We start from the raw sequence: 19,291 nt of genomic DNA on the forward strand, positions 1-19,291 counted from the left end.
TAAACATGCTGTTTCCAGGGTTGTATCCTTCCAAAGCAAATTTTGGTAAGGCATGCAGCAAATTGCAAACATAACTTCAAATATTTTCTTTTGTCTTCTTCTTGCCGCTGCATAAGTTGTGCATCTTGGATAATATTCAGCAGCTATTGTTTTTACAGCTGAGGCAGATGGATTTGTAGCAGTGACATTTGACCATAAGAAGGAGAGTCTTTATAATAACGATAAAACATTGAGAACGCTAGGCATGATGGGAGGTGGCTGCAGCACTAATGCTGGACGAACTGGCCCAGTGTGTGTGTAGGTCTGTCTGAACTCAATGAACCCATCTCCTGCGCGCGCAGAAAAATGTGCCAGGCTTGCAGCATCCCCTGGACGTCATGGCAACGTGTCGGGAGACAACAGGGGGCGGAGCTGGCTCTCAGACCTGAGTCTGAGCTCGTGCGTGTGCTTAAGTGTGAGTATGCGCGCGGGAAGCCGTCTGATACCGCCCTGTCACTAGTGGAGGATCATAACGGGACGATCAGAGAGAGAGAGGAGGGGGGGCGGTGCGGCAGAGGCATCAGAGGAGACTGGCTGGGATGCTGAGCCCCCGCTGGGGCTGACCACACAGCTACGATGCAGTGACGGTCTGCGAGAAGAAGACACGCGCCCTGGGAGAGGAGGATGGGGGGATCAGAGCTGCACACCAAAGCGCACGGGTGATGATCTGCTGGGTGTAGACCATGGCACCGTCTGGTCCGCGGAGCGTCAAACGCGGCTGTCAGAGAGCTCTCTACTGGATCCCAGTCCTCTTCATCGCTCTCATAGTGGCGTGGTCCTACTACGCCTATGTCCTGCAGCTTTGCATCGGTAAGACGAAGCTGTCTGGGTACCATGAGGAGGAGCAGTGTGTGCCATATGGGGGAATACCTCTGGTTTGATTAGTCTGGAAATATAATTCGGTTTAATTTGACAGAATATTTTATTTTGACTATTTCGTTCCTGCAGAAGCAAAGTCACCTCAAGGAATTTCTATAGACATAACTGCTTAGGTCTCCAAAATGAAAGGAGGGTCTTAATAACATTGTTATAAGTCAGCTGGTTGTACCTTTAATGCAACCATTTTTAATTAGAGATAACCTTTACTCGGTTTGATGTACTTTTTTCCCCTAAAGTGAAATATTTTGCTGTTGCATCAGTTTAAGAAGCAGCATACTGTGTGATAAAATAACAGAAACTGCTGGGTGTGTTCTTAAAACCACACAGGCTGGGAAAAAGTATTGAACTTTGCAACCACGACCATTAATATATTTGATTTTATATTTTATTTTCATAGAGCAACACAAATGTGTGTTTACTAGTGAACTTGTAAAGTTGAAGGAAATTGGTTTATGTTTTTTATGTTATGTAAAAAAAAAAAACAGGCAACAAGGCCTGTTTTTTTTTCATTACTTATTTTGCATATTTACTGTAAAGCTTCCACCATTTTTCACAAATTAGCTGATACACAGTCGGATTGAAAGCTTTTGCGAACATTCAAGCTTTTAAATTACATGTTGTCACTTTTACTGTATAATTGTAGCACAATTATATGCTTCAGACTTCTACAAGTGTCTGAAACTGTATGTCTAGAGCTGCCTTTAGGCTGAAATTGTGAACCCCAGTCTCCAGCTTTTTAAGGGTTGTTTTCTTCTCAGTTCTCAACAGCTTGCCTGTTCCCTCTAAGAGAAAAAACAATCCCATAGCATGACGGTGCCACTACTTTATAAACTTCCATCTCTTATAACCAGAGCCCCTTCTTCCACATGTTTACTTCTTGCATGGCTTGGGACAAAACATACACTGCAAAAAAGATCTAGAAATAAGTAAACATTTCTTAAATTAAGGGTATTTTTCCCTTAATTTGAGCAGGTAAATAAGACAATCTCCCAACTGAATTACTATTTTACTATTAAAATAAGATAATTAGATAATATACACCTGAAATAAGACAATGCAATTGTTTTTTTCTTATTTAAATGTAAATTGTGGAAAAGGAAGTATAAAAAAAGTATTTTAATCACTATTTATTGATAAAATCGTGTGTTTTCCTAACTTGTCCACTCTCATCACCAAATTTCTGCGTGTGGTTGAGATGCTCATAAAGCTTCAAAGGGTCAGTTTGTAATGTGGCAAACTAAAATCATGTCCAGGGCTTTGAAGAGGCTCTGTGCAGCAGACTGACTGCTTGTTTAGTATGTCAACAGTCACATGCTAGTGTGTGCAATGCAATTTAGCATGCTATTGTTGTCAGAACAGAAAAACAATGAACAATAGATAGCTTTTATAGAGCGCCTCTTCATGATCAGTGCAATATCACAGGATGTAAGAAGGGGATAAGACCATCTGATTCTCCCGTTGCCACTCCATCAGCACCGGCTTAAAGTCTTACAGTGAAAGCTTCAGGCTCATGTGCTCGCCCAGATATGCCGTCCAAATTTATACCCACCAGCACAGACACAATCAGCATTATCTGCTGGCAAAAGGCCGGATTCTAATGGCTTTTCTGCAAGTGCTGAACCCTGGATGGATTGGTCACCCGCTACTGGGCTTCCTGAGTTTAATGGTGAGCACTGAGTTGACCTGGATAGTAATGGCTTTCTAGGATGTCTCACTTGTGCTCCATTTGGCAGGAAGTCAGAGCACTCCAAAGGAAAATCTCTGTGAAAAAAGAGAGCAGGGGATGAAATAGAGATGAGTCTAATGAGAAAGGAAACGCAAATGCAGAAGGAGAGGAGTTGATGTTTTGACAGCTTGTTCCCTGTTTATGATCATCCAACAGCAGAACTAAGTGGGTGATATTACAGCAAATTCAAGCCAGCATCTCTCATCTAGAATCAACCCTTTGTTACAGATCCATGTGTGCTGCAGGGGCAAGACAGAATCCAAATAAAAATCCCCAATCAGCAGCCTCTGTCTCAAATTTGACTTTGCATTATTTTTTTCCTCATCACAAGAACAAAATTATGATGCATTCAGGCCACGAAGATGAAAACAACAATCAGCTGCTCAGGCCCCCAGCAGACAGGACACAGAGGCGGCTGTGTGAAAGTATCATCAGCTGATGCCCTCCGATCCACTTAATCCCATTGTCTGGTTTGCATAATTCGCCTTGAGAAATCTGTGGCTGACCTATTTTCCTTCATAGCACCCAGCAACTGAGCGCACTGATCAGGTGGAGTTTGGTTTTTGGAGATACACTGAATGCAGGGAGAGGAAAAAATGCTGCTTTTTGCAGACACATCATCAAAACACACCCATGTTTGTCCTTAATCTCACACACATTGTTGGAATCTGAGACTTTCTGCTGGCGGAGCAGCAAGCATGTTTCTTGATAGCATGCCTTAAATTCAGCTTCTCGGTTTCCATTTTTCTTTTAATTTAATTTAATTCGTTCAGCTGTCTTTCTCCAGCTCTTTTTCTATCGGAAATAAGGGTTTCTAATGAACTGGTGCTACAGTTTATACTCCCTCGTCTTTTCTGAATGCACTGGAGGCACAATGAGTCAAAGTGACCAGCATGTTTCATATTGATTATGTGTCTGAAGTTCTGAGCTCAGGAACGAAGGGTGTACCAGCTCAGCGTTTGTTCAGTTCTACCATTCTGAAGTCAAATGCTTGGCATTTTATTCCACAGCTTGGCTCTCAAACACACCATGTTCTCCTCACTGACCAACTTTTAACGCTTTGTTTTCCAGAATCCATCGAGGACACGGGAGAAAAGGGTAAGAGATTTAACGGCATCTCAAAAACAGCATCTAAACAAAATATTCACACTCCTTTACCCATAAATGTTTCATTACATTAATATGATGAGGGATTATTCGGATTAAATGTAATCAACAAAGACACAGTAGTTCATAACTGTGAAGTGAAAGGAAAGCAATTCATGGTTTCTCAAGAATGCCTTCCATTCTGCTCCTACCTTTGTGAAGCAGGAAAAAGACTAATACAAAGTGAATCCAGTAGAACTTTTTATTGTCTACCTGGAATGGGTGACAATAGTTAAATAAACTTTTGGCTCTCAAAATGGTATCGATGCCCTATTTGATGGTACCGATACCGATACCACCATTTTAGAGCAGTTTGGGGCCCCGCCTAATACTGGTATCGGTGCAACACTAGTGTTGACGTGGCCATAGCAACCAGAAGTAAATATTTACATATTTTGGACCCATCAAACTTTTATGAAAAACTTTATATACACTATTTTTTTTATTTATTTTTTTTTACAGTAAAATGAATAATTTTATTCTGCACCACTCTCTATATATATTCTGTATACAGGTATGTATTTTTTTTGGAAAAAATTAAAAAAAAAAGGATAAAAGCTGTACCAATTACCTTTAAGTTCTTTTTTCAAGTGTCTTTACATCATTAATTCATAAATCTTGTTAAGTGAAGATGACTTGATATACAGAAAGGTAATTCAATTTGATTTGAGTAGGTTTTCCCTCAGATTAAGTTTTTTTTATATTATTTTTAGGCTGATCTTTTTTGCAGAACATAGATATTTAGTTCAGCTCGTCAAATTAAACATGTGGTGAAACACACGCAAAGGGTAAACTAACTCTATTGTTCTGTTTTCAGTTGTTTACCTGCTGGCCTACCATGTCATTTTCTTCATGTTCGTGTGGGCGTACTGGCAGACCATCTTCACCAAGCCTATGAACCCCCTGAAGGAGGTGAGTGCATCCGGGATGATGGAAGGCAGTGGCAGGCTAAGATGCATGCTACTTCCCCTCCTTACAGCCCCCTTGTGATTGAATGTTGCAGTTAGACTAATAATACTTTCTGTTTGGAATGCCTGAAGCTGCACTTTAATGGCTGTGATCCTGACCATAGCACTTCAGCCCTGCAGAGTGAGGATACCTCTGCAGGGACCACATCAGCTGATATACCAGATTCTTCTTTATGAGATGTAATCGATGGATCACTGGAGGTTTTGCTGATCTTAATAAATTCTGTCTGTGCTGCCTGTTATCATCTCAGTTATTTGTTTCTATTGTTCAATCATCTCTTTTTCCCGTGCCTGGGAGCAATATCCCGGCTCTGTGCTTGTGCTTCTCTCCCATTTTCCTGCTGAAGCAGAAGCAGTCAAGACAGATGAGGAAGCAGACGGTTTTCACTGCCTCTCAGTTTATATTAACAAGGACTCCTCCATCACTGATTCTCAAACAGCACTTAGCTTATCATGCAGAATAACTGGATATGTTTTGACAAAAACAAAGATGTGATGAACACGGCTTAATAAATCCCCCTCATAAACCATAGATTGTGTTTTTCTCTTCCTCTGTCCTACTTAGTTTGAGCTGTCTCACTCTGACAAGGAGCTGCTGGAGCGTGAAGACCGTGGAGAGTCCCAGCAGGAGATCCTGAGGAGAATAGCCAAGGACCTGCCCATCTACACCCGCACCAACTCTGGAGGTACGGCACACTCTCATCTCTGCAGTGCAGCTGGAACAGTGTGGACCAGCAGGTTAGGAGAGGCTGCTGCTGATTACTGAGTGATTGAACTGCCTGTTTCTCCTCAGCAATTCGTTTCTGTGACCGCTGCCAGCTGCTGAAGCCTGATCGATGTCACCATTGTTCAGTCTGTGATAAGTACGACTTTCAGCTCCCCGCTCCTCCACAGAACAGATCATATGATAATATAGAATGCTGACAGGAGGAGTCCTATTTAATTGCTCTGAAGTTGAATCATACTGTGTTGCAGATGCATCCTGAAGATGGATCACCACTGCCCCTGGTGAGTATCGTTCCCCCCAGGTTTGGGTAAACAGCTTATGGTGCTGCACCTCCCATTTGCATTCAGACTAACAAGGTTTCTACACATTGCATTGCTTCCTAAAAGTGTTCACAGGCCTTAAACTTTTGCAGTTTATTACATTACAACTACAAACTCCAGGGTCTCTTATTGGGACTTTTATATGACACAACATCACAAAGATATAACGTGGATTGTGATACTCTGATTCGCCTGAATAGAATTAAGTGCAACGTCCATCAGAATTCACCAAATAAATGAAAAAGAGTCTAGGAATTTAAGATCGGTTTAAAACCAGGAGATTTTAAACTTCATGAAGATCAAGGAGCACAGCAGACAGGTCAGACAGGAAGCTGAGCAGGTCTTATAGCTCTGTACAAGTCTCAATTTTATGAGAGAGTAGCCACAAACAATGTGAAGGAAGGATCCCCCAAAATTAACGTTTAAGGTGCAGGGACAGACATTACCTAGAAACATTTGAAAGGAATACTGGAATACTCCAAATAAAAGGCATAATGGAAGCAAGTCTTTTAGAGTCAGCTAAAGATTTGAGACTGAAAGTGAAGTTTCCTCCTCTAGCTGAGCTACAACACTAGAGATACAGCCAATGCAGCACTGGAATGGTGCAAAGCGTATTCATGTGATAAAATGGTGATTGCTGCGAATGCATAAATCATGTTGACACACAAAAAGAAAAAAAGCTTAAAGTGGCAAAAAGAACTGCAAGTTATAAAAAGCTACAAATTAGAGCCATGTAATCGAGTCAATGAGTCGATGCTATTAGCTGGTAGATAGAAAACTGAACCAATCTGACTCTATGATCTGGATGAATTGTCTCTGTAAAGAGCCTGGAGATCACATGTTGTAAACTGGGGCCATATGAATAATTTGAATTAAAGCTGAACTGAATTGAAGTGCTACAGATGACTCAGGAGAGATATTGTACATGAGAAGAAAGCCTTGGTAAAGTCATAAAAAGGATGCAGTTAGGAAAATTATCATTGATGATGTGTGAGTTTATTACACCTTAAAATTAGCTGCCTGTTGCGTGTCAGAACTGATGTTTTCCACAATACTTAATCTAATTAAGACGGTTCCGCTGTCCGGATATACAGTTATAATCTTCATTCTGCACGTGGCAAATATTTGGGAATGAAATGTTCAGCTAAGAACAAAGTGTTATATTTTGATAAGGCTTAAGCCATGAATGTCTCCTCATCTGCTACCGTGTATGATGTAATAATGTGATGATGTGGCAGACTGTAGATGTATAAAATGCCTTTTTAACTGGAAATCAGGCCCACTTCCTGAGAGGTGAGCCCAGAGGTGAGCAGCTGCCTTCTGTAACTCTAAGCAACTTCTCTGATCTGAGTCAGATTACAATTTCTATCAGAATCTGTTGTCGTGTCTCCTGGTTATTTAATACATATAAGTTATGAAGTGTTATTTAAAGAGTTTGTTTCCAAGTGATCTCTTTTATTTGTAATCTTACTCAGATCAGAGAGGTTGCTTAGGGTTACAGAAGGCAGCTGCATACCAACCGGGCTCATTTCTCAGGAAGAGGCCACAGTTAAAGAAGCATTTTATACATCTCCAGTCTGCCACATAATCACATCATTACATATTACATGTTTGCAGATGAGGAGACATCCATGGCTTTGTTCTTTGATCCAGAGCACTACTTCGATCCGTTCACAAATCTTTGCCACGTGCACAATGAAGATTATAACTGTATATAGCCGGACCAAGGACCTGTCCTGATTAGATAAACTACTGCGGAAAACATCAATTCTGACATGCAACAGACAGCTAGTATTAAGGTGTTGTAAACTAACACATCATGAATGATAATTATCCTAACAACTAAGATATTTTAAAATTCAAACTTAAAAAATGTCTCTTTAACTTGCAAATGTCTTTGCCACATTCAACACTTTTCACTTGCATGTGCTTTGTGGTTTAGTCTTGTTTTTTGTTTTGGTCTAATTTCTGGATTTGGCGAACTTTTTAAATTTGCTGTAAAACTATGTATTCTATTGCATACATATTTGCACCTCTTAGTTACCGTTGCAAAGACCTGACCCAGAACTGTAGCTTTAGTTCCAGCATAATATAGTCCAAATCAGCATTCAGTCAAAGGTTCTGAATATAAATGCATGCCACAGTTTCTATGGATTGGTACTTGTATAAATGTTTAGAAACCAATATAATGTTCCTTTGTTATTGTAGCAAGACAAACTGTGAAGCAAGTGCATGCCTCCTAAACACATCAGGCCTCATAATAATCCATGCACAGCTAGAGGACAGACCTTGTCTGCAGAAAGAAATAAAAGAAAGAGCTGAGTCATGCAACCTGTGGGGAACACGACCTGCTAAGTTTCAGCCCAGTCGTTTGTTCAGATGAGATGAGTGAAAACCTAAAACACTCTCTGAATTTAAGAGAGCTTTAGTTTTCACAGTAGCCAATAAATAATTGAGTTGAATAAATTACAATTTGATTGAGTTGGACAATGACAGACTTAACAATGCATTGTTTCGTGTAAACTTGTATTAAGCTTCTTTATTATCACCACCCTGCTTATTGTTTTTATCTGCAGGGTAAACAACTGTGTGGGATTCTCTAACTACAAGTTCTTCATGCTGTTCCTGGCATATTCTCTACTATACTGCCTTTTTATAACTGCTACAGATCTCAAGTACTTTATCAAGTTCTGGACAGTAAGTTGAGTTAAATCAGCACATTCTCAGTTATCTGGAATAAAGATAACTTGTTGCACCTTAGGGACCAGTAAAAGGTGCAATAAAACAGCTGCATATACTGTTTCTTTTTGTAACATTGTGTTTGGTCTTTTAACAAAGGCTGGAGGTAGAGCACATTTCCGTCTGAGAGAGTATCTGGTATGCACTACGCGGTTAGTTAGTGATTTACTGCATCAGAAGCTAGACACAGCGGCATGCAAAAGTTTGGGACCCCTGAAATGTTTCCAGTGTGTTCAGGAAGTAAGCTTGTAAGCTTGTATGAGCCATGGCTGGATTCTGTGCTGCAGACCGTGACATTGGGAACTTCTTTCTGGTAGAGGAAAAAGGGAGGGTTTAACCGAATACCTGCAGAGTTTGGAAGGGAGCACCACACCATCTGGAAAATAGATGCCTCATTTAGCTGACAGTAAAGGGCAGGGCGGCCTGTCTTTTACTCCATACCTCTTTCCCGTTTAACTCCTCTGACATGAAGATGAAAATGGAATAAGTCACCTTTGGATATTAAAGAGAATCTTGTGTCTCATTCTGACAGTGATGGAGTTTTTTTGGGGGTACCAAACATTGCTATGTCACTATATTAGGGACTCTATGGAAGCCTATTTTTAACACTGTGATTTAACGAAGAAAAAACCTAAACATTTAAAGCATTATTATCAAATAAACCATGTAATAATTAGGATAAAGCATTGAATAATTATCTCTTAATACATCTTTTTCATTAACACTCAGGTCTCAACATAAAATAAATGAGAAAAAAATTCATTTTCTAAACTAAATATGTTACCAAACCCTTCAGAAAATGAACAGAAATCCTAAACATCAACTGTGAGTAAGTTAGATTATATAAGTTGTTTGTATCATTTGTGATACATTAGGCATTGCTTAGCATTTTATTGTGGATTTTCTGCTCACTATATGTGTGATCGCTTAAGTCAGATTTTCAGGGAGCAAATAAAAAATGTGCCTGGGCCGCATGTAAAATGTCCATGTTTGTTTGGACAATAAAAAAGAAACAAGAAGGATATCTGAAGACTTCAAATTGAGGCTTTTAGACCTAAGAGAACTGTTCCAGCTGTGGTGCATGGCACCGGCAGCATTGTGCTCTGGGCCTGCTTCATCCAAGTGTTACTATGAATCGGATTACAAAAAACCTGGAGTACTTCCAAGATTTATCTAAATGAATCAATCAACACCAAAATGGCTGAATATTGGCCAGAACTGTTTATTCTAACATGACAGATCCAAAACACACCCAATTGGGCCAGTCCTGCACCTGGAAACCAACCTGTTAAAAGACGGCTACAATTTCTTCCAAGAAACAAGCTCAGACACCCATTCAGAGTCTCCCTACTTGTTGATGGCACTAAAACCCTGATGGCTAGCGTGCCGTTTTCTAGGGGATATTTATCCAGTATCAGAGGGGGAATCCTTATTTAAAATGTTGACCTTGTGTGGATTCAGGAAGATCAGCTATGCATCCAAACTTGTGCATCAGTTTTCTGTTTTATAAACCTTCTACATACTAAAATGATTGTTTGAATGCATAATTAAAAGTCCAACACTCATCCCATGCTGATTGTAAAATCTGGGTCAAATCTTTGACCCAGTATCTCATGGATATGACATAGTTTGTAATCATTTTGAAAAAAATAACATTAATAAGGACACTTGTGATTATAGTTTAGTTACTGATATTTAAACTGTGCTATCTCCTAATTAGATTTTTTTTTCATCACAGTTTTAAATTTGGGCTTCCAAAGGGACTCAGTAGCCAATTTAAACAGTGATTCTCCTAAACCTAGCCAGTAACACCCCCATTCAAACAGTGGCCTCTTAGAACCAATGTATGCGTGCTAACGCTGCCTTCTTCCTTCCCAGAAAGGCCTCCCGGACACTCAGGCGAAGTTCCACATCCTGTTCCTCTTCTTCTCAGCCTCCATGTTTTCCGTCAGCCTGGCCTCCCTTTTCATTTATCACTGCTGGCTCGTCTGCAAGAACAGATCCACTCTGGGTGCGTCTCGTTTTCAGCACCTACTGTACCTCTCCATGTCTGTGTGGACATCTTTGTGTTTTTCAAAAAACCCTGGAGCTCTGGTTACATCCATCCTCCTCTGTCTGCCAGAGATGAAGGAGCGGTTCTCCACATTTTTTCCCCAACCTATCAGTGTGCGGATTTGATGTGCTGCTCTAGGGGGACGTTATCAGCTCCGTAGTTTCTCATTAGGAGCACACAGTGGCACACGTTGTCTCTGCGTCGAGGAGTATGGATTAACCAGAGGAGTACGTTTCACAGTAATGCAAAGACACAAGGCTCAGAGCGGTAAGCAGCTTAGAGACGGACACTGATATGCTGTTCAGAAAGACAAGTCACACCTGGTTAAAACACTATGAAAGTCGCACAACAAAGACACTTTGATTCAGAGGAATTTGATTGAAGCCGTAGTAAAACAGGGAAGACTCCTGCAGATCTGCACCTGAATGAGATTGTGTTGTCCCCATGATGCTCTGATAAAATTAAAATAAATAAAATATAAAATTCTGAGCAGGCAGTGAAGTGTTTGGTATGTTTTCTCTCTGTCTGTTGGTTTAGAGGCGGTGCGTGCTCCGGTCTTCCGTCATGGTCCGGACAAAAACGGCTTTAGTCTCGGCTTTACCAAGAACTTCCTCCAGGTCTTTGGTGACGAAGCCAAATACTGGCCTGTTCCCATTTTCTCCAGGTGAGATCATCCTTTAAAGCCGGTGAAAGTTAATGGATTAGAAGGGCTTGTTTAAATGTTTGTTAAAGCAACCCACAGCTAATGGAATATGTTGGCCTAAAAAGGTTGTAATTTTCCTGTTACCCTAAAAAACAACTTTTTGATACATACAAATTCATGAAACTAATTAACTCAGAAATTGTGTTACATTTTTCACCCACGGAGGTTGCCATTTTTTTCACCTGCACAATGCTGGGGTGAAGAAGCTGTTAGGTCATAAGGCTGGTTTATGCTCAGAAACCAGGTCGTCTGCGTATGTGTTGCAGTTAACGCAGATATGCCCCCGCCCCCTCCGCAGACACTCTGGTGCAACTCTCCACAATTGTAAGTGACTGCAGACAGTGCCGCAGACAAAAGGCCTTTGATTGGTCAATTCTGCATCCGCGCTACACTATGCATATTTCCTGTTTGGTACCTTACCGGCTTGTTTTGTTTGTATGATCGCCATTGTGGAAAACGACTCGCGGAGATGGACCAGCTAGAAAAGCGAGGTGCGCAAGAACGCTGGGACCCTTTTTCCACCTGGATCCCCGCCTTTTTTTCGCCGTCATGTCCCTCTGTTGTCGCACAAATTTGCCCCCACCTCACCGCCTCGGCCGTATCTAGACCCACTGCTAGTTCCTGATTGCCCTCTTGCGTTGTGGCGTGGAATAACGTAGCGCAGACCACGCTTCAATAATGGGCATAAATCCAAAATATCTGCAACAAGCTCACTGCGACACACTGCTGCAGGGAGTTTAACCAGCCCTTTATACTCCCACCTCAGGGAGCGGGGATGGAGGTGGAAAAAGGGTCCCAGCGTTTTGCAGGTCAAACTTCACGAGTCAAAAGCCCATAAGGTACCAAAATGGAAATATGCGTAGAGAAGAGCGGATGTAGAATTGACCAATCAGAGGCCTCCTGTCTGCGGCACTGTCTGCTGTCATCTACAATATTGGAGAGGTGCAGCAGAGTGTCTGCGGAGGGGACGGGGGCATATTTGCATTCACTGTGACACATGCAGACGACCTGGTTTCTGAGTATAAATCAGACTTAACACAGACAGTGCCTCAGACAGGAGGCCTCTGATTGGTCAAATCTACATCTTCTCTAATTAACTAAACTAAAAAACAAAAATAAAGAAAAACCGTGTACCTTGAAATATTGTTCTCGTCTAATACATTTTATGCTCAAAAAACCTTGCAAAAGATCTTATTATAAACACCAATCATAGATAATTTCAAAAGAACTTTAAGGTGATAAAACAATTGCAAACCTCACAGGTTACAGTATATTGCTAACTGTAGTTCTGCACTCCACCAGTAGGTGGTGACATGTTCACATGAAGCTTCATGAACTGTGGAGATCGTTAAAGCAATTTGCCCAAACGGTTCAATGCTTCATGAGGCTTCATCTCAGCATCATTAACTGAATATACTAAAGAATCGATGAAAGCATACAAGTATTGCCCTATGCCTTTACATGAAAAAAAGCTAATATCAGGCAAAATTAATGGTGTATCTGTCTTTCTTTATTTTGTGACGATATAACTTTTTCCATAATTTTGCTTGATTCGGCCTGCAGGCCTTTAGTTTGATATGCATGGTCTATAAAACAAAACACCAATAAAATACATCAGAAAAGACAAAATATATAATACCTTCTTAAAGAAGCCGCCTTTGTCACAGTCCTGGTTCTGTTTAAGTTTTCTATTGAGTTTTCAGTTTCACTTTGAATCATGTTTTTCTTTGTTTTCTAGTTTTATTGGTTTAATTCCTATTTTGTGGTGTTTTTGGATATATTTAAGTTCTTGGGTATTTCTTGATTGCCCTCTGTTGCCCTCTTGTGTTGTGCTCCTTTTCCCTAGCTCCCTTCTAGACTTCTTTGTTCACACCTGCTCCCAATCAGCTAATTCGTCCTGTCTTTGTTCTGCCTCCCATATATATACTCTCGCTGTGCAGTTCTTTAGGGCTGATTCCTCGTCTTTTCCTGGCTCCCCATACAAATTTTCCCATGTAGTTGTCTGGTTTTCGGTTCCATGTATTGTGTACTTTGCTTTTTTTTTTTTTTTTTCGGTTTTTGCCTCAGTTAATTAAATCTACAAGAACTCTCCTCTGCCTCATCACCTCTGCATTTGGGTCCTCAAAACCTCAACCAAACCCTTACAGCCTTGTATACAATCATATTTGTAATGAACTAACACGCCCAGATTGTGCACTTAAAGGCTTTAACCAGGCATCAGGAGGTTCCTGTAGAAACTGCAGGCAGTCCAAGCTGGTAGTGAAGGTAAACTGAGACAGAGGAAGTTCCTTGGCAGATGATGGCATTCAATAGATGGGTAATTCGGAAGTGGCAAAATCTTTTATACCTCAATGTCGGCACAAACTCGGGAACATCAGGGTTCCATTATGGCGTACCACAGCAGGAAAGGTTGAACCTGTCGTCTTTCAATAAGACGGCGGCCGATCTGCACACACTACAGCAAGTGTGTCACCGAAGTGCCTCCACGACCTAGAGCTCCTCTTCTGTCCCACATATTTCCTACAGACAAGTTTTGAACCTTGTATGAACTCCACATCTGTGGGCCAATTTTCCACAAGATAATAGATGGTTTCCAGGTCCACACCCTGCTATCATAACACAGCAGATCCCTGATCATCACATGACTTGTCAGAGCGTACTGTATTATTGCATTTTCCATCTTCTGTCTGGACTACGAACTGTTCTACAGCAGACCAGTATTAGAAAGCAGCCAATCATGTCTCTGTGGACGCCTCTGTGAGATCAAAGTTTTCCTTTGCCGCTCACTGCTGGTGTGATCTGAACATCCTACCGAGTGATCTCACAAGACAAGCTTGTGTTTGATGAGCAGATGGGGGGGAGTTTGTGTGTAGATGGAGCAGCTTATGCTGTCAGTCTGTAAAGAGTCTCTGCGTACACATAACAAGCTGTCAGATGAGATGTGTCAGGGCCAATTTTCATTTTTGCTGTGTTTTCCCCAACCGATGTGGAAGCTTTGTCTTGTTCAACAAAAGAAAAGTCTACTGCCCTGCAAGAGTCTGCATAGGCTTAAAACTGTTTTTCACATTTTATCACAGAATGATATCCATGAACTTTATTGGGATTTGATGTGAGAATATTAAAAGTAGAGCATAATTCTGAAACGCTGTGGTAGAAAACTAACACTGCTCCTGAACAAACCATCACTACAGTGGAGCATGGAGGTGGCAGCAGCGTGCTGTTAGAGTTTATGGAAAATTGATCAAATAAAATTAGGGACATGCTAAAAAGAAACAAAACGTTTTTTTGTTTTGTTTTTTTTTTTCCCCGAGTGGGAGACTAATGGATGGTTTTACGTCCACTTTGTTTTGCTGTCACATTTAGTCCCAATAAAATACAACGAAATCTGTGATTGTAATGTCAGCTTTTTCAGATATGTGCAAAATAACAATCAGTCTTTAAAAGGTGATGGTCTTTCGCTTATTTCTCTACTAATATCATCACCACATCAAGCTTCCTAATCCAATAAAACATCCATACCTGAAAAACACAACAGTAAAAACATTAAACATGAATGCAAATCCTGTTCTAGCTGAGCCCGCATGCCTCTTATATGCTAATATTGTGTAAGAATAGAGCCATTTTCTAACATAATATAATTTAACTTGGAGATACCTGAGCCCTGTTCACTTACTTCCTAATAAAGTGCTTCAAAATGGTCCCAGCAGAGCGCTGTGGCCACATCCTCAGAATCTTAACACACAAAAATAATATAACCATAGATCCTAATACTTTATGTGTATAAGTAATATAATAAACCTTTCTTTGTTATTAATATTCATATCTTTCGTCTTATTCTTTATATTTCTCAGTTTCTTTGTGCAAAATGAGAGTCATGAACACAGATAATACATGCATGTGTGTGAAGACTGTAAACATAAAACCAGGGTTAAAATAGCAATTTGAAATTATTCATATATCTGCATTCTTTGCTTTTGTGTTGGATTTACAGTTTAGGGGATGGCTGCTCGTTTCCAACCTGCCTGGTGAATCTGGACCCTGAGCAGCCCTCATCGCCTGCTGGATCCAGCTCTGCCAACAAGAGGTGACAATTCAAACATGAGATCAATGAGTGGAAATAGAGACTTCTCATGTCAGCATAAAGAAGGAGTTTTTATTTTTGGGTAGGATTTTATTGGATCACATCTCTGTTTGTGTTCTTGCAGTGCAGCAGAGGGCCGCCAGTTCCCCTCTAAGCCCCTCAGAGAGAGTCAGAGCAGACTGCTCACCAGCACCCCCTCCTGGTCAGAAAGTGAAGGTGCAAGAGACAAAGACAAGATGGGCAAGATCATAACACAATAATCCAATTTCACATTTGATAACATTACTTTCCAAAAGTAATCTTAACAGCCCTTAAACATTTTCAGTTTTTGACATGGAAACCAAAGATACTGATATCTTTCACCCGGATTTCCGGTCTTAGTCTTAAACAAAATGTCACATAAACTTGAGATGGGATGGAAAAAAAATCAACCTAATTTTTATTTTCTCTTGTCCGTTTAATTGTTGGCCAGAAATCTTCCACATAATTGCTGCGTACTTTCATGCAATTTATCCACACAATCCAGGTGGTGGAGTGCAAGACTAACAGCTGCAAATTATTTCAGCTGAGCTGTGAATCCCTGCAGATCCTCCAAAGTGACCATTGGCTGCTCCTCTGAGTTTAAAGAGACTAAATAGAAGATGATTTAAGGGGAATAATGCATTCTAAGAAGCTGCTTTGATGCATGTTTCTCTGATCATTTGCACTCATTGAAATGTTTCACATGTGTTTATATCTGTGTCCAGGTGCCAGTAACCCAGTGATGACTGTTGAAAATGAGGCGTAATGATGATTCCTGCTGACAGGTTCCGACCACAAATGTAGGTTATTAATCATGTGAAAATTTAGAACTATAATTAAATAATGATTGCCTGAATAATAAGCCTTTCATCCTGCAGGTCTATGCTGCCCTCCTCTGTGTTTGTGCCTATCCCACCGTGCGTGTTGGTGACAGCTTTGTCGTTTGCCATCATGCAACCTGCACTGAGTTTAACACGACTCGACCGACAAAAGCCAGGAAATACCAGATGAGCCACCACGTCTGCTGCTCTCTCTGAAAGTCTCTGCATTCCAGTCATCTGTGTTTCTTTGGATGCAAATAAGCGCCGAGCTGCAGTCAGAGAGGATGGCATTTTGTTTTTCTAACTGTGTCGTCAGCTGCTCTCCCTGTTGCAGCACATTCAGAAACTACCTGCTGGTTACTTTGATTCTTTGGCACATGAAGAAATGCTAAATATAGACGAGCAGAGACATATCAAGATATTCCCTCCTCTTGTAATGTTCATTTTTTTAGATTTCACATGCATCATGGTGAGTATTGTGAAAGAGTTGCATGCTCTCATCTCAGGATGTCAATGCAGACATGAAATGAAAAAGAAAACAATGTAGTGATTAGTAATTACATTTAAAAAGGGCTCTTCTGACTGAGAGGCATGAGTGAGGATGTTACTGCTAAGCCTGGAGTCCACTGTTTCTGACTGTTTCTCCCTGAAGGCTTCTGCAGCAGACGAGATCCGCCATCGGAAAGCAGAAACCGTTTGAAGTTTTTGGTTGTTTTTTTTTCTAAATGTGGCTGACTTACAGAAAAAAAAAAGTCTTGTACAGTCCTTTCAGGCTGGAAAAGACTTAAAGATCCAATTGTACTAAACAGTGCTGTTAAGAATGTACACTTTTAAAATCTTCATCATGACATATTTTTCTATCTTTCCTGTCTGTAAGATGAATTGGATGTGTGAGGCAAGCTGTGATGCCTTATAAGAATAAAGTGAGCTCATCCTCCGTCTCGGCCTTTTCTCAATAAAAGCACAAATGTTCCATTAAGTCAGAACATCATTGAAATATTATTTCATTTCAAAGATTTTATTCAAAATATGACAAATCAGATTATAATCTTCATATTTTTATACCAAATCCTAGTAAATTGACATATAATTATGTTAATTTACTGCATTTGAGTCTGGGCTCCTTTGAAATGAATCAGTAATAGACTTGATGAAAGGAAAGCTCTCCTCTTCCTTCAGACTTTATGCTGGGTTTTAATTGGTTTAGACAATTATTGTTTTTTCAGCTCAGCTTTCATCTAAACTTTAGTAACTGACTTTCTATCCCTATTTTATACCTTAAGGAGTTCATAACTATAATCCTTTTAATGTATCATCTTTTAAAATCCAGTTTTTGAATCTTGTCTGGATTATCATCTTTATTTCTGGTTCAGTTAGAGTCTAGCGTTTTATACATTTATTCTGCCTCCTCAGTGCATTATAAACTAGTCTAACTTAGTTAAGCCTTCTTTGGTGTAGAAGCTTAACATCTATACTTTTAACTTCTTTAAAGTACATGGTTTTTATTTAACTGTATAAATATGCCCTTTTTTGTGGATTTTTATTCACTTAATGATTTTGCACATCTAATGTATTCAAAGCCATTTTCGTAAACTGTATTTCTCTTGTTTTAATTGATGGTTTCTCGTTGCTAGTCTTTTCTATAATCTTAGTATTTTTATTAATGGTGCTTCTCATGTCTTTTTGCTGTCCAGCGACACACTTGTATTTTCCATCTGGAGGACAAAAAAGTATATTTCTACTCTATATCAACAATGACTGATCTGAATACAGCTTTGCTTGGTGGCTCCATCTACCGTCCATGTCTTGTAATCCCTAAAGACCATGGTTATCCTGGATGCCTGGGCATCTTTCTCCACCAGTTTTTCCTTCCACTGAACTATCCATTAATATCCCTTAGCTAAAAGTAGTTTATTCAAGTATACTAAAAGTGCAATAATTTCATACTTAAAATCAGGCAGTGCACTTAGAGTTTACTTATTCTAAACTATATTTCATATACTTAACAATAGTATAGTCAAGTGTACTTGACTATACTATTGTGTACTTTATTGTTTACTTAAGTATACTTTAAGTATACTTTAGTAAACTTAAAAATGTCCCAATTTAGTTAGAAAAAGTATTACTTTAGTAATACTTTAATACACTAAAAGTACATTGTTTGGTATACTTTCTAAACTTATACTTAAGTATTCTTAATAGAATTTACTTCAAGTATACTACCTTTTGCTAAGGGATTCTAGACCACAGTGATCTGTGAACATCCTGTTTCATTTCTAATTAGCTTTCAAGTGTAACCCTCTTTGTTGAGGGGGTAAATTCCTGACTTTGGGAAAAAGTCTTTCCCATAGCCCCTTTCACATTAAAAGCTCTGGGAATTTGATTTACTGAGGTGAAATTAATAAACTGTTAAATATGACAAACACAGAACTCATTTTTTCAGATGTAGGTTTTGTGTTTTATGGAGAAGTTATAGTCACCAAAGAATAGCTATGAAATTAAAGACAAAGAACCTCTGCCCAAACCTTTTAATTTGTATATTAAGCAGAATCATAACCAAATTAGATAACATATGTATATAGATTTATTGGGGTTTTCAGACCATCGAGTCAGTCTTCATTATTTGCAAAATCTGGATGTTTTGCTCATATTTTCCAGTTTGCAGTCTTAGTGTAGACTGACCCTAAACTGGTTTTGTGTATTTTTATAATAAATATGTCTTATAAATCGACAAATTTCTGTTTATAACTGCTACCTGCAATTTGAAGTCAAAGGATTTCATTGCAAAGATCTTTTTTTCCTGTAGAAAAACTTCCAAGCCTTTATTTACAAAAAAAAAAAAAAAAAAAAAAAAAAAAAAACACTAAAAACATTCCTCTCTTCAAGTTGCATATTATTCTCTAACAAGGGTGAGAGATGAGCTGCAGAAATAAAAGAAGCACATGTCAGTTTTAGACGCATAGAGCGGTTGATATAAGCTGCAAACCTGAACACAGCAACGCAAGTCTGGGAACTAATTAACAGCACAGCTTTGAAAGGTTTGAACGCATGCAGCCTAACTGGAGAGA

General features: G+C 39.7%; 1 protein-coding gene across 4 annotated transcripts; it reads left to right on the forward strand.

Moving 5' to 3' along the window:
* The first annotated feature begins 425 nt into the window (after positions 1–425).
* zdhhc2 (zinc finger DHHC-type palmitoyltransferase 2) lies at positions 426–17,202 on the forward strand. Of its 4 annotated transcripts, none has more exons than XM_038292298.1 (14): positions 426–849; positions 3,716–3,742; positions 4,608–4,702; positions 5,324–5,444; positions 5,552–5,621; positions 5,734–5,766; positions 8,382–8,502; positions 8,644–8,682; positions 10,423–10,555; positions 11,135–11,261; positions 15,292–15,384; positions 15,506–15,597; positions 16,128–16,202; positions 16,281–17,202. In XM_038292298.1, the coding sequence occupies exons 1-13, from the start codon at positions 723–725 to the stop codon at positions 16,166–16,168; spliced, it is 1,119 nt and encodes a 372-aa protein (XP_038148226.1). In that variant the 5' UTR covers positions 426–722; the 3' UTR covers positions 16,169–16,202; positions 16,281–17,202. The 4 variants fall into 4 exon arrangements, with proteins under 4 accessions (XP_038148226.1, XP_038148225.1, XP_038148228.1 ...); XM_038292297.1 differs by having other exon boundaries at positions 428–849; positions 15,506–15,621; XM_038292299.1 differs by lacking the exon at positions 8,644–8,682 and having other exon boundaries at positions 431–849; positions 15,506–15,621.
* Positions 17,203–19,291: the final 2,089 nt, after the last annotated feature.

The sequence above is a fragment of the Cyprinodon tularosa genome, unplaced genomic scaffold (assembly GCF_016077235.1).
Source record: "Cyprinodon tularosa strain WSP-4 unplaced genomic scaffold, ASM1607723v1 ctg31, whole genome shotgun sequence".
Lineage (NCBI taxonomy): Eukaryota > Metazoa > Chordata > Actinopteri > Cyprinodontiformes > Cyprinodontidae > Cyprinodon > Cyprinodon tularosa.